This window comes from Canis lupus, chromosome 6 (genome assembly GCF_003254725.2).
Source record: "Canis lupus dingo isolate Sandy chromosome 6, ASM325472v2, whole genome shotgun sequence".
NCBI lineage: Eukaryota > Metazoa > Chordata > Mammalia > Carnivora > Canidae > Canis > Canis lupus.
Genome location: NC_064248.1, coordinates 68,754,480 through 68,768,198, shown reverse-complemented (window position 1 = coordinate 68,768,198; position 13,719 = coordinate 68,754,480). Strand labels below are relative to the sequence as shown.

The following is a 13,719-nucleotide window of genomic DNA, read 5'->3' as shown; positions in this document are numbered from 1 at the left end:
TTTCATAATCCAACTTGTAAAGACCAATAGACCAGGTTTAACTCTCCTAAATAAACACAGCATTTGTGCAGTTAATACGAATCACGTGACATTCTAGAGAAATTACTTAAATGACATCTAGTTATTTTCTCACTATAAAGAAGCCAAATGTCATGATTTTAAAGTCTTTTTTATGATTTATCTCTGTAAGTTTCTAACATGTCATTATCCCTCACTTTCCACTATCCATAACCAGTCCTTCCCAGAAAGTAAAAAAAAGGATTACTGAAAAAATACCAACATTTTTATAGGGCTATGTGCCAGATACTCTTTTAAGTGACACACACACTTTGCTTAATCCCGGCAACGCAGTAAAGTAGCTACTTTTACCCTCAATTACAGAGAAAGAAATGGGAGGTAAACCAGAATATAAATAGCTCACTCCAAGGTCACAAAGTCAGTAAATGACTCAAGACTATTCTGAACCCTAACAATGGGACTCCAGGATCCATGCTCATAACCACCATACTAAACTGATTCTCAGGACGCTTGGGTGGCTCAGCAGATGAGCATCTACCAGCCTTTGGTTCAGGGTGTGATCCTGGAGTCCTGGGATCAAGTCCCACATTGGGCTCCCTGCATGGAGCCTGCTTCTTTCCTCTGCCTGTGCCTCTGCCTCTCTCTGTGTCTCTCAAAAATAAATAAATTAAATCTTAAAAAAAAACAAAAACAAAAACCTGATTCTCTACAATAACCTTATATATGTTTGCCCATCAATCCAGAAGAATCTTTCATCCATTCATGCTAAGGATAGTAAAATCCAAAACCAAGATGTATTCATTTTACTAGCATTAATCTCTGCAATTACGGAGTCCACAATTATTTACTTCAAGTTTTTGAACACTTATGTCCACACCACAGAACTTACAAAGTTTGTATATATTCTTATAATAATACTTTATTTTTAAAAGTAATCTCTACATCCAATGTGGAGCTGGAACTCCAACCTAATAGCACTAGTTGCATGCTCTACTGACTGAACCAGCCAGGAACCCCTATGAGACCTTAAGTATCTTTTATACTCCTATTTGTCTTTCCTCATAGACAGAAACAGTTGTCAAACTTCTTTTGTATCCCATTCACAGCATGGCAAACATCGAGGAGAATTTTCCTAAGAAATTCTAATTAGTAGTAGTTATTTAAGAAGCTCCCTTATGGTCTATAGTAAAAGAACACAGTAAAGCACGGGTTCCTCATTTACAAGAAAGCACAATCAGGACTCTACATTTTTTGTACTACTACCAGGAAAGTGTTCTAAAAGGAAAAATTTCCAAATTTGGCCATGAATCAGAATCACCTGAAACATCTTTCTAAAATTAGACGCTGGGCCCTGTTCCAGACATTCTGAATCAGAACTGTGTCTTATGTGTAAAGTGGAAAGCATTCTAAGTAGTGTACATTTTAAAACTCCCAAAATGATTGTCAGTATAAGAGTTGGATTTGTAAATTTCTACTCTACAACAGGAGGATGCGTATTATTCATATTTACCTCACTAGGGTTGAGCACAGTAAGCCCTTATTAAGTACTGAATTCCAGTTAACTACTTCCTTCACGTATGTTTTATAACCCTCCATCAACCTGAACATCATATCTTCAAGTAATGCTATTCATTTCTTACTTACCTACACCCAAATACAAGGTCTGAACACTTATAAATGTTTATTTAATTGGGTTATTTTTCATTGCTGGATTATCTTTTCTGTATTATACGTATCCATTATGTGATGGATCTATAATCTTAGACTAGAAATTGATTTTTTCTGTGTAACAATTATAGGAACATGTAAATTAGTATCTTATTTAACTAAGAGGATCTATGTATAAATCAAGGTTAGTTATCTATTTATCTAATTATTTTTTAAGCATGCTCTTTGCTTAATGTGGACCTTGAAATCACAACCTAGAGATCAAGAGTCACATGCTCTACTAACTGACCCAGTCATTCACCCCTATAAATTCAAGTTTAAAGCATACTCACACCAATCTTTTCTTCTATAAGTTGCCGCGCATAGTCTATTTGCTGTGGAGTGCCACGAATTGTAAATAATTTCATATTAGGATCTGCATTAGGTGGAGGATTTCTCTGAAGTTCTATTCTTGCACCAGACTGTTGGCTTATGCTTTTTATGGTTTCACCTCCTAAAATCAAAATCAAAACATAGTAATTTCTCTAAAGATTTAAAGAATACAGAGGATCCCTGGGTGGCTCAGCGGTTTAGCGCCTGCCTTTGGCCCAGGGCGCAATACTGGAGTCCCGGGATCGAGTCCCACGTCAGGCTCCCGGCATGGAGCCTGCTTCTCCCTCCTCCTGTGTCTCTGCCTCTCTCTCTCTCTCTCTCTCTACCATAAATAAATAAGTAAACCTTTAAAAAAAAAAGATTTAAAGAATACAAAAGGAATATTCAAAAGAAAATGGTCACGATTAAAGGGCCATTACAAAGTTTTGAGGAATATTCCACCTGCCAATATTCTTTTACGATTTTCCATTTATTCTACACTTAAATTATATAAAGCATTTCATGATTCTCCTAAAATACATTCAAGCTTTAAGACATCAGTGTGTCTGTACCCAACGTTAAAATGAATTATAACAAAAAAGTAACTTATCAAAATATTTGATTCAAATAAATTGCTTTTCAAGTAATATAAACCCACTTATTAAAAAATTCTGAATTTTAAGAGGATGTGAGTCAAGAAAAAACAAACATCCAAACTACTTTTTGGGTCAAACAAAAGTTTCTCACACTAATAATTAAGCTGTTGTCCCCCTCTCTAGAGGCCAATGTGATTCAAATCTAATTTTTATTTATATATAAGGTCTTTCATTTATGGTTTTGTTATAAATCATCATAAGATACCAAAGAAAAATCATTGCTACTGGTTCATAATACAACAGAAATAGCATCCAGAAAAATCAGGTCATGTGTTAATTTTTTACCCATACATTAAAACATTAAGAGTTTAAAATACATTGCCTTTTCCAATTATTAGTCCAGTTTTCCCAGTTGGTACAATGAAATTAAATTCCTGTAGTCCACCAGGTGGTCCCATGTTCCAGTTGCCTTGACCTCTACCTCTTCCTCGACCACCAGGTCCAGGACCACCAGGATTACCAGCCTAAAGAAGGGAAAGACAAGAAGAAAAGAAAGAAAATCAGTACGGAAGTATACTCTTCTTTCCATAATAAGGTCATTAAATGTCTATTTTCCTCAACTTTCACTTTTTCAAACCAGAAGTTTAAAGAGGCTAGAGGGAGGGAGGGGCAAGATGGCGGAGGAGTAGGGTCTCCAAATCACCTGTCTCCACCAAATTACCTAGAAAACCTTCAAATTATCCTGAAAATCTATGAATTCGGCCTGAGAATTAAAGAGAAAACACCTGGAATGCAACAGTGAGAAGAGTTCGCGCTTCTCTCAAGGTAGGAAGACGGGGAAAAAAGAAATAAAGAAACAAAGGCCTCCAAGGGGGAGGGGCCCCGCGAGGAGCCGGGCTAAGGCCGGGGCGAGAGTCCCCAGGACAGGAGAGCCCCGTCCCGGAGAAGCAGGAGCTGCACCAACCTTCCCGGGCGGAAATGCCCTCGGGCTCCCCGGGACAGTAACAGCAACTGCGCACCCAGGAGAGTGAGCCGAGCTCCCTAAGAGCTGCAGCGCGCACGGCGGGACCCGGAGCAGCTGGAGGGGCTCGGGCGGTGGCTCCGCGGCCCCGGGAGCAGCTCGGAGGGGCTCGGGCAGAGAAAGAGGCTCCGTGCGGAGGGGGCTGCGCAGTTCCAGGAGCAGCTCGGGGGGGCTCGGGCGGCGGCTCCGTGGAGGGGGTTGCGCGGCCCGGGAGCGTGAATCCAACAGCGCAGGCTCCGGAGCACAGGGCGCCGGGACACAGCCCAGGATCCGGCCTCCCCCGGGACAGGCAGAGGACGGAAGGGCCCAGGACAGCAAGGACGCTCCTGCCCCAGCTGAGCAGATCAGCGGCCCCGCCCCGGAGCCTCCAGGCCCTGCAGACGGAGAGCTCCAGAGTTCCTGCGGGGGCTGAATCCAGGTTTCCAGAGCTGGCCCCGCCACTAGGGCTGTTGCTCCTGGGGCCTCACGGGGTAAACAACCCCCACTGAGCCCTGCACCAGGCAGGGGGCAGAGCAGCTCCCCCAAGTGCTCACACCTGAAAATCAGCACAACAGGCCCCTCCCCCAGAAGACCAGCTAGACTGACAACTTCCAGGGGAAGCCAAGGGACTTAAAGTACACAGAATCAGAAGATACTCCCCCATGGTTCTTTCTTTTTTTCTTTTCTTTTTTTTTGTTTTGCTTTTTGATTTGTTTCCTTCCCCCACCCCTTTTTCTCCTTTCTTTTTCTTTCTCTTTTTCTTCCTTTTTTTTTTCGTTTTTTTTCTTCCTTTTTTTTCTCTTTCTCTTTTCTTTCCTTCTTTCTCTCCTCTTTTTCTCCTTTTCCCAGTACAACTTGCTTTTGGCCACTCTGCACTGAGCAAAACGACTAGAAGGAAAACCTCACCTCAAAAGAAAGAATCAGAAACAGTCCTCTCTCCCACAGAGTTACAAAATCTGGATTACAATTCAATGTCAGAAAGCCAATTCAGAAGCACTATTATACAGCTACTGGTGGCTCTAGAAAAAAGCATAAAGGACTCAAGAGACTTCATGACTGCAGAATTTAGAGCTAATCAGGCAGAAATTAAAAATCAATTGAATGAGATGCAATCCAAACTAGAAGTCCTAACGACGAGGGTGAACGAGGTGGAAGAACGAGTGAGTGACATAGAAGACAAGTTGATAGCAAAGAGGGAAACTGAGGAAAAAAGAGACAAACAATTAAAAGACCATGAAGATAGAATAAGGGAAATAAACGACAGCCTGAGGAAGAAAAACCTACGTTTAATTGGTGTTCCCGAGGGTGCCGAAAGGGACAGAGGGCCAGAATATGTATTTGAACAAATTCTAGCTGAAAACTTTCCTAATCTGGGAAGGGAAACAGGCATTCAGATCCAGGAAATAGAGAGATCCCCCCCTAAAATCAATAAAAAACGTTCAACACCTCGACATTTAATAGTGAAGCTTGCAAATTCCAAAGATAAAGAGAAGATCCTTAAAGCAGCAAGAGACAAGAAATCCCTGACTTTTATGGGGAGGAGTATTAGGGTAACAGCAGACCTCTCCACAGAGACCTGGCAGGCCAGAAAGGGCTGGCAGGATATATTCAGGGTCCTAAATGAGAAGAACATGCAACCAAGAATACTTTATCCAGCAAGGCTCTCATTCAAAATGGAAGGAGAGATAAAGAGCTTCCAAGACAGGCAGCAACTAAAAGAATATGTGACCTCTAAACCAGCTCTGCAAGAAATTTTAAGGGGGACTCTTAAAATTCCCCTTTAAGAAGTAGTTCAGTGGAACATTCCACAAAAACAAGGACTGAATAGTTATCATGATGACACTAAATTCGTATCTCTCAATAGTAACTCTGAATGTGAACGGGCTTAATGACCCCATCAAAAGGCGCAGGGTTTCAGACTGGATAAAAAAGCAGGACCCATCTATTTGCTGTCTACAAGAGACTCATTTTAGACAGAAGGACACCTACAGCCTGAAAATAAAAGGTTGGAGAACCATTTACCATTCAAATGGTCCTCAAAAGAAAGCAGGAGTAGCCATCCTTATATCAGATAAACTAAAATTTACCCCAAAGACTGTAGTGAGAGATGAAGAGGGACACTATATCATACTTAAAGGATCTATTCAACAAGAGGACTTAACAATCCTCAATATATATGCCCCGAATGTGGGAGCTGCCAAATATATCAATCAATTATTAACCAAAGTGAAGAAATACTTAGATAATAACACACTTATACTTGGTGACTTCAATCTAGCTCTTTCTATACTCGATAGGTCTTCTAAGCACAACATCTCCAAAGAAACGAGAGCTTTAAATGATACACTGGACCAGATGGATTTCACAGATATCTACAGAACTTTACATCCAAACTCAACTGAATACACATTCTTCTCAAGTGCACATGGAACTTTCTCCAGAACAGACCACATATTGGGTCACAAATCGGGTCTGAACCGATACCAAAAGATTGGGATCATCCCCTGCATATTCTCAGACCATAATGCCTTGAAATTAGAACTAAATCACAACAAGAAGTTTGGAAGGACCTCAAACACGTGGAGGTTAAGGACCATCCTGCTAAAAGATGAAAGGGTCAACCAGGAAATTAAGGAAGAATTAAAAACATTCATGGAAACTAATGAGAATGAAAATACAACCATCCAAAATCTTTGGGATGCAGCAAAAGCAGTCCTAAGGGGGAAATACATCGCAATACAAGCATCCATTCAAAAACTGGAAAGAACTCAAATACAAAAGCTAACCTTACACATAAAGGAGCTAGAGAAAAAACAGCAAATAGATCCTACACCCAAGAGAAGAAGGGAGTTAATAAAGATTCGAGCAGAACTCAACGAAATCGAGACCAGAAGAACTGTGGAACAGATCAACAGAACCAGGAGTTGGTTCTTTGAAAGAATTAATAAGATAGATAAACCATTAGCCAGCCTTATTAAAAAGAAGAGAGAGAAGACTCAAATTAATAAAATCATGAATGAGAAAGGAGAGATCACTACCAACACCAAAAAATACAAACGATTTTAAAAACATATTATGAACAGCTATACGCCAATAAATTAGGCAATCTAGAAGAAATGGATGCATTCCTGGAAAGCCACAAACTACCAAAACTGGAACAGGAAGAAATAGAAAACCTTAACAGGCCAATAACCAGGGAGGAAATTGAAGCAGTCATCAAAAACCTCCCAAGACACAAGAGTCCAGGGCCAGATGGCTTCCCTGGGGAATTTTATCAAACGTTTAAAGAAGAAACCATACCTATTCTCCTAAAGCTGTTTGGAAAGATAGAGATGGAGTACTTCCAAATTCGTTCTATGAGGCCAGCATCACCTTAATTCCAAAACCAGACAAAGACCCCACCAAAAAGGAGAATTACAGACCAATATCCCTGATGAACATGGATGCAAAAATTCTCAACAAGATACTGGCCAATAGGATCCAACAGTACATTAAGAAAATTATTCACCACGACCAAGTAGGATTTATCCCTGGGACACAAGGCTGGTTCAACACCCGTAAAACAATCAATGTGATTCATCATATCAGCAGGAGAAAAACCAAGAACCATATGATCCTCTCATTAGATGCAGAGAAAGCATTTGACAAAATACAGCATCCATTCCTGATCAAAACTCTTCAGAGTGTAGGGATAGAGGGAACATTCCTCGACATCTTAAAAGCCATCTATGAAAAGCCCACAGCAAATATCATTCTCAATGGGGAAGCACTGGGAGCCTTTCCCCTAAGATCAGGAACAAGACAGGGATGTCCACTCTCACCACTGCTGTTCAACATAGTACTGGAAGTCCTAGCCTCAGCAATCAGACAACAAAAAGACATTAAAGGCATTCAAATTGGCAAAGAAGAAGTCAAACTCTCCCTCTTCGCCGATGACATGATACTCTACATAGAAAACCCAAAAGTCTCCACCCCAAGATTGCTAGAACTCATATAGCAATTCGGTAGCGTGGCAGGATACAAAATCAACGTCCAGAAATCAATGGCATTTCTATACACTAACAATGAGACTGAAGAAAGAGAAATTAAGGAGTCAATCCCATTTACAATTGCACCCAAAAGCATAAGATACCTAGGAATAAACCTCACCAAAGATGTAAAGGATCTATACCCTCAAAACTATAGAACACTTCTGAAAGAAATTGAGGAAGACCCAAAGAGATGGAAAAATATTCCATGCTCATGGATTGGCAGAATTAATATTGTGAAAATGTCAATGTTACCCAGGGCAATATACACGTTTAATGCAATCCCTATCAAAATACCATGGACTTTCTTCAGAGAGTTAGAACAAATTATTTTAAGATTTGTGTGGAATCAGCAAAGACCCCGAATAGCCAGGGGAATTTTAAAAAAGAAAACCATATCTGGGGGCATCACAATGCCAGATTTCAGGTTGTACTACAAAGCTGTGGTCATCAAGACAGTGTGGTCCTGGCACAAAAACAGACGCATAGATCAGTGGAACAGAATAGAGAATCCAGGAAGTGGACCCTGAACTTTATGGTCAACTAATATTCGATAAAGGCAGGAAGACTCTCCATGGAAGAAAGACAGTCTCTTCAATAAATGGTGCTGGGAAAATTGGACATCCACATGCAGAAGAATGAAACTAGACCACTTCTCTTTCACCACATACAAAGATATACTCAAAATGGTTGAAAGATCTAAATGTGAGACAAGATTCCATCAAAATCCTAGAGGAAGAACACAGGCAACACCCTTTTTGAACTCGGCCATAGTAACTTCTTGCAAGATACATCCACGAAGGACAAAAGAAACAAAAGCAAAAATGAACTATTGGGACTTCATCAAGATAAGAAGCTTTTGCACAGCAAAGGATACAGTGAACAAAACTCAAAGACAACCTACAGAATGGGAGAAGATATTTGCAAATGACATATCAGATAAAGGGCTAGTTTCCAAGATCTATAAAGAACTTATTAAACTCAACACCAAAGAAACAAACAATCCAATCATGAAATGGGCAAAAGACATGAAAAGAAATCTCACAGAGGAAGACATAGACATGGCCAACATGCATATGAGAAAATGCTCTGCATCACTTGCCATCAGGGAAATACAAATCAAAACCACAATGAGATACCACCTCACACCAGTGAGAATGGGGAAAATTAACAAGGCAGGAAACCACAAATGTTGGAGAGGATGCGGAGAAAAGGGAACCCTCTTGCACTGTTGGTGGGAATGTGAACTGGTGCAGCCACTCTGGAAACTGTGTGGAGGTTCCTCAAACAGTTAAAAATAGACCTGCCCTACGACCCAGCAATTGCACTGTTGGGGATTTACCCCAAAGATACAGATGCAGTGAAACGCCGGGACACCTGCACCCCGATGTTTATAGCAGCAATGGCCACGATAGCCAAACTGTGGAAGGAGCCTCGGTGTCCAACGAAAGATGAATGGATAAAGAAGATGTGGTTTATGTATACAATGGAATATTACTCAGCTATTAGAAATGACAAATACCCACCATTTGCTTCAACGTGGATGGAACTGGAGGGTATTATGCTGAGTGAAGTAAGTCAGTCGGTGAAGGACAAACATTATATGTTCTCATTCATTTGGGGAATATAAATAATAGTGAAAGGGAATATAAGGGAAGGGAGAAGAAATGTGTGGGAAATATCAGAAAGGGAGACAGAACGTAAAGACTGCTAACTCTGGGAAATGAACTAGGGGTGGTGGAAGGGGAGAAGGGCGGGGGGTGGGAGTGAATGGGTGACGGGCACTGGGGGTTATTCTGTATGTTAGTAAATTGAACACCAATAAAAAATAAACTAAAAAAAAAATAAAGAGGCTAGAGGACTTGGCCCAAATAATCACCAAACAATACCCACCATTTGTTCTTTTTATACTGGGATTAAGACAGTGCACTTATGTAGCGGCCTTCCTGCTCCAAGATGTCTAATTCTAAACAACTTAAACTTTTTAGCTATTATCAAAGTACTGTCAGATTCTGTTATAAAACTAAAGAGGTGGGACACTTTCAGACTTGAAGGAAAATATTTTTTAAATGAAAACAATGAAAATATTAACATCTGTCAAACCTGAACACTTCGAAGAAGGTCTGTAATAATTTCTGCAGCATGTTGACATCGGTCTGGAGGTCCTGTTATTTGTGCTATTCTATCAGGTGTTGTTCCATCATCTTCAAAACAAACAAATTGAAATTAGCACCAAATATGTCAAAAAAATAATTCCTACCAACACATAATTAAATATGTATGTACTCACCTGGCTTAAACTGAATTCGAACACCAGCATCATTTTGTATTTTTTTAATCATTTCTCCATTTCTTCCTATTACAATGCCAACAGCAAATCTTGGAATAGGGACCTTACACAAAGAAGACTAAGTATTAAACCATTTCCTGAAAGTTAATCTATCTCAAGTCACAGAAGTTTATACAGCACTGTGCTTTCATCAAATAGGGTACAAGATATATATTTTGTACTCTAAGGCGTAAGTTGTGGGGGTGTTCTGAGGGACAGGGAATACAATGTTAGAAAAGGCTATGTAACACAGAACAATAAAAACACATATATTTATGAATCAGTATACAACCATTTCTGAACGGGTATTTTTACTTACATCTATCCCTTCATTTCCTCCTATTCTTGACCCATACTCATTTCGAACTTCTCGGAAGCCACCTTGATCACGAATTAACTCTAACACCATTTCCTTGGCTTGCTGAAGTACAAACAAAAAAAAACACAAACCTTCCAATTTAGAAAGCATGTCTCAAAACATGTGCATGTTTTGCCCATTCTGCCCCCAAATCCTTCTATGTAAAATATAAACTTAAGTCTACCTGAACTTTGTATGGGTCTCCTGTAATCCTAAGAGGTTTGTCAGCACCAGTGTTCTGAGGCCCATCTTGAATCATAACCATTTTAACTCCAGCCCGCTCCTATTAATCACAAAAATCAAATTTATTAACTGAAAGGGAGTGGAAGGAAACTGGCTTCAAAACAGGTGAAAAGACAAAGCAATACCTGAAGTTGTTTAATAGTTTCTCCTCCCTTTCCAATAACTAATCCTGCCTTGCTAGCTGGAATCATGATTTCTTGAACTGCATTTCCCGGTCCATCACCATGGTGAAAGCCTGGAGCTGGTCTTCCTTTTTCAACAATCTGGTCCAGTAACCGTTTTGCTGATCTGTCAACACATTAGGAGTCAAACAGTAAGTTACAGCATATCCAAATAGAGAATACAAAACAATAAAATCAGGTACTTCTCCCATCCCAATTCAGGTTTAGGGGGAATAAAACTAATTTAACAATTTTAATTAAGAGAAAATGCCATCAGACAGAAAGAATGAAACTATGCAATAAATTTTCTAGATAAAATTTTCAGTATTTTTGAGAATAGCCCTAAATTTCCATGTAGCACTTTTTTCTTAAAAAAAAAAAAAAAAAAAAAAAAAAAGGATTTATTAGAGAGAGTGTGTGTGTGTGCATGTGTATATGAGGGGGGGAAGGCAGAGGAAGAAGGAGTCTTTTATTAAGATTTTATTTATTTGAAAAAGAGTGAGAGTGAAAGCATGAGTGGAGTGAGGGGTAGATAGAGCAGCAGACTACCCAAGAGCTGGGAGCCTAACGTGAGACTCGACCCCCAGACTTCAGGATTATAACTTGAGCCGCAGGTTGATGCTTAACCGACTGAGCCATCAAGCGCCACCCCTCCTTTTCAAGAGTTACATATTTTAGAGAGAGAACGTGCAAGAGGGTGGGCCAGTGGGAGGAAGAATCCTGAACCAGACTCCCTGCTAAGCGTGGAGCCTAATGCAAGGGCTCAATCTTACCATTCCAGTGATCACGACCTGAGCTGAAATCAAGAGTTGTATGCGAGTTGTATGCTCAATTGACTGTGCTACCTGGGTGACCCAAGTAGCACTCTACTTCTAAAGTTACTTCAGAATTAAGCTATTTTGCCAATAATTGATGAATTCCCAATTTTAAAACATCACTTCAGTCACTTGCACATTAAAATTAATTAATTCAAAAATACTTATGACATGTCAACCACATACCAAGTACTTATTCTATATAATACACTAGTAACACTGAACAAAACAGACATGTTTCCTGCTGGTATAGCTTACTTTGATTAAATAACTAAAAACAGCATATTTGGTTAATTGCTATATACAAAATCAAAAGTATAAGGGGGATAGAATGTGTGTGAATAAAGGTATGCTACTTTATGCAAAGCACACATACGAGACCACTTACCGTTAAGGAGACCACATTCGAACTAAGATGTAACGGAAGAGGGGGAGTAACTATGAAAATATGAGTGAAAGTATCACAGAAAATGTTCCAGAGAAGAAAAAGACATTGCAAAGGACTCAAGTGAGAAGTATACTTGGTGTGCTGAAAGAACAAAAACTAAATGGGGCTTAAACAGTGTGTTCAGAGGAGTGGTTAAAAAAAAAAAAAAAACAAGTGAGAAAGGTGGCAGGTGAGTTAGGCCTTTTACTCTAAGTGGTGAGGCATTAGAAGATGTGAGCAAAGTAATAATATGAAATGATTCACAATTTAAAAAGATCACCATGGCTATAGTATTTTAACAATAGACTACCACTGACAAGACTAAAAAGAATGGAAACACGTTGAAATATAGACAAACTGTGTCACAGACAAGGTGGTAGTAGTATAGAAGGTAGCAGGAAGAGGCTGGATTCCAAATAAAGTATGAAGAAAAATGACCAAAGAGTTGCCTATGAATAAACGAGGAATAAAAAAATAAAAGTATTTCTAAAAAAGTTTTATTTCAGAGAGAAGAGAGCACCCATGCACAGGGGTGGGGGGAATGGCAGAAGGAGGGATAGTCTCAAGCTGACTCTGCTCTGAGTACGGAGCCCTATCTCATGACCCTGAGCCAAGAGTTGAATGCTTAACCGATTGCACCATCCAGGTGCCCCAAGAAAAAGAAGAGTTGCCATACACTAAGATGAGTAAAAGACAAAGCAGGCTGAGAATGGGGTGGAAAACAATTATTGACAATCTAAAGTTTGAGATGTCTAGTAGACATTCAAGTGGAGACACTAAGTGAGCAGCTTGATAGGAATCTAGAATTTAGAAAAAGGAGGAAGATAAAATTTAGGACTATATAAAACTTACAATATATAAAACTATATACTAAATAAAGTTTAATATAGTAAATGAAGTCATCTAAGGAGTACACGGAGACAATACTGTAAAAGGATTGAATTTCATAGCACTTTCATTCTGAAAGGTCAGGAAGATAAAGCAGGACACCAAGACTGACCGAGAAAGAGCAGCCAGGGAGGTGGGTATCTCTAGGAAAGCCATTCACACTGTGTCAAACAATGCTGATGAGTGGAATAAAGCAAAGGCCATTGTGAACTTGGAAAGAGCGATTTCAGTGGAATGATGGGAATAAAAGCCAGATTCATATAAATTCAAGACAAAATGAAAACAGGCAAATGATATTACAAACGGTCACCTCTTTTAAGGAGTTTTCTTATGTAAGGAGGCAAAGAAAAAGAAATGTGAGGTTCAAGGACAGTTTTTGTCAAGATGGAAGGATTTTCAAACATATTTATATGTTGTTAGAAATGATCTAGAAAAATGGGAAAATTAATAGTGCAGGAGAAAATCAGTTCAACTGTAAGGGCAATGTCCTTCAACAGGAAAGAGGGGCTGGCTTCAGGCATAGGATTTCGTACTTACTGGACAGATTCAGGTGTTCCAGTTAACATACAAGACCTTTCTGGAAGGCCACCACTATCTGCAATTAAAAACACACACACAAAAAAACAAACAAACAAAAAAAAAAATCTTAGGTCAAGAGAAGACTGACACATTATTTTCACTAGTGACTTAAAAAATTATGCTAGTTTTCTAGTCACTTTGAAAACAGCAAGAGAATAACATTACCAGGAGCTATCTGTATTTTGCATCCAGATTCCTGTTGTATGCGTGAGATCTGTTCACCACCTCTGCCAATTACTAATTAAAAAAAAAGAAAGA

General features: G+C 39.5%; 1 protein-coding gene across 28 annotated transcripts in view; it reads right to left on the bottom strand.

The window, feature by feature from the left end:
* Positions 1-13,719, bottom strand: part of FUBP1 (far upstream element binding protein 1) — a 40,130-nt gene that overhangs the window by 17,859 nt on the left and 8,552 nt on the right. For all 28 annotated transcript variants that reach the window (XR_003124424.3, XR_003124427.3, XR_003124423.3 and 25 more), the window contains 9 exons: positions 13,627-13,698; positions 13,420-13,477; positions 10,717-10,879; positions 10,533-10,631; positions 10,310-10,411; positions 9,952-10,054; positions 9,765-9,865; positions 3,016-3,157; positions 2,019-2,179 (listed from right to left, as the gene is read on the bottom strand). Coding sequence is in view for 23 of the 28 variants with exons in the window: in XM_025417895.3 (XP_025273680.1) it covers positions 2,019-2,179; positions 3,016-3,157; positions 9,765-9,865; positions 9,952-10,054; positions 10,310-10,411; positions 10,533-10,631; positions 10,717-10,879; positions 13,420-13,477; positions 13,627-13,698 (1,001 nt within the window). In the remaining 5 variants the exon portion in view is untranslated. The remainder of the gene's footprint in view (positions 1-2,018; positions 2,180-3,015; positions 3,158-9,764; positions 9,866-9,951; positions 10,055-10,309; positions 10,412-10,532; positions 10,632-10,716; positions 10,880-13,419; positions 13,478-13,626; positions 13,699-13,719) is intronic.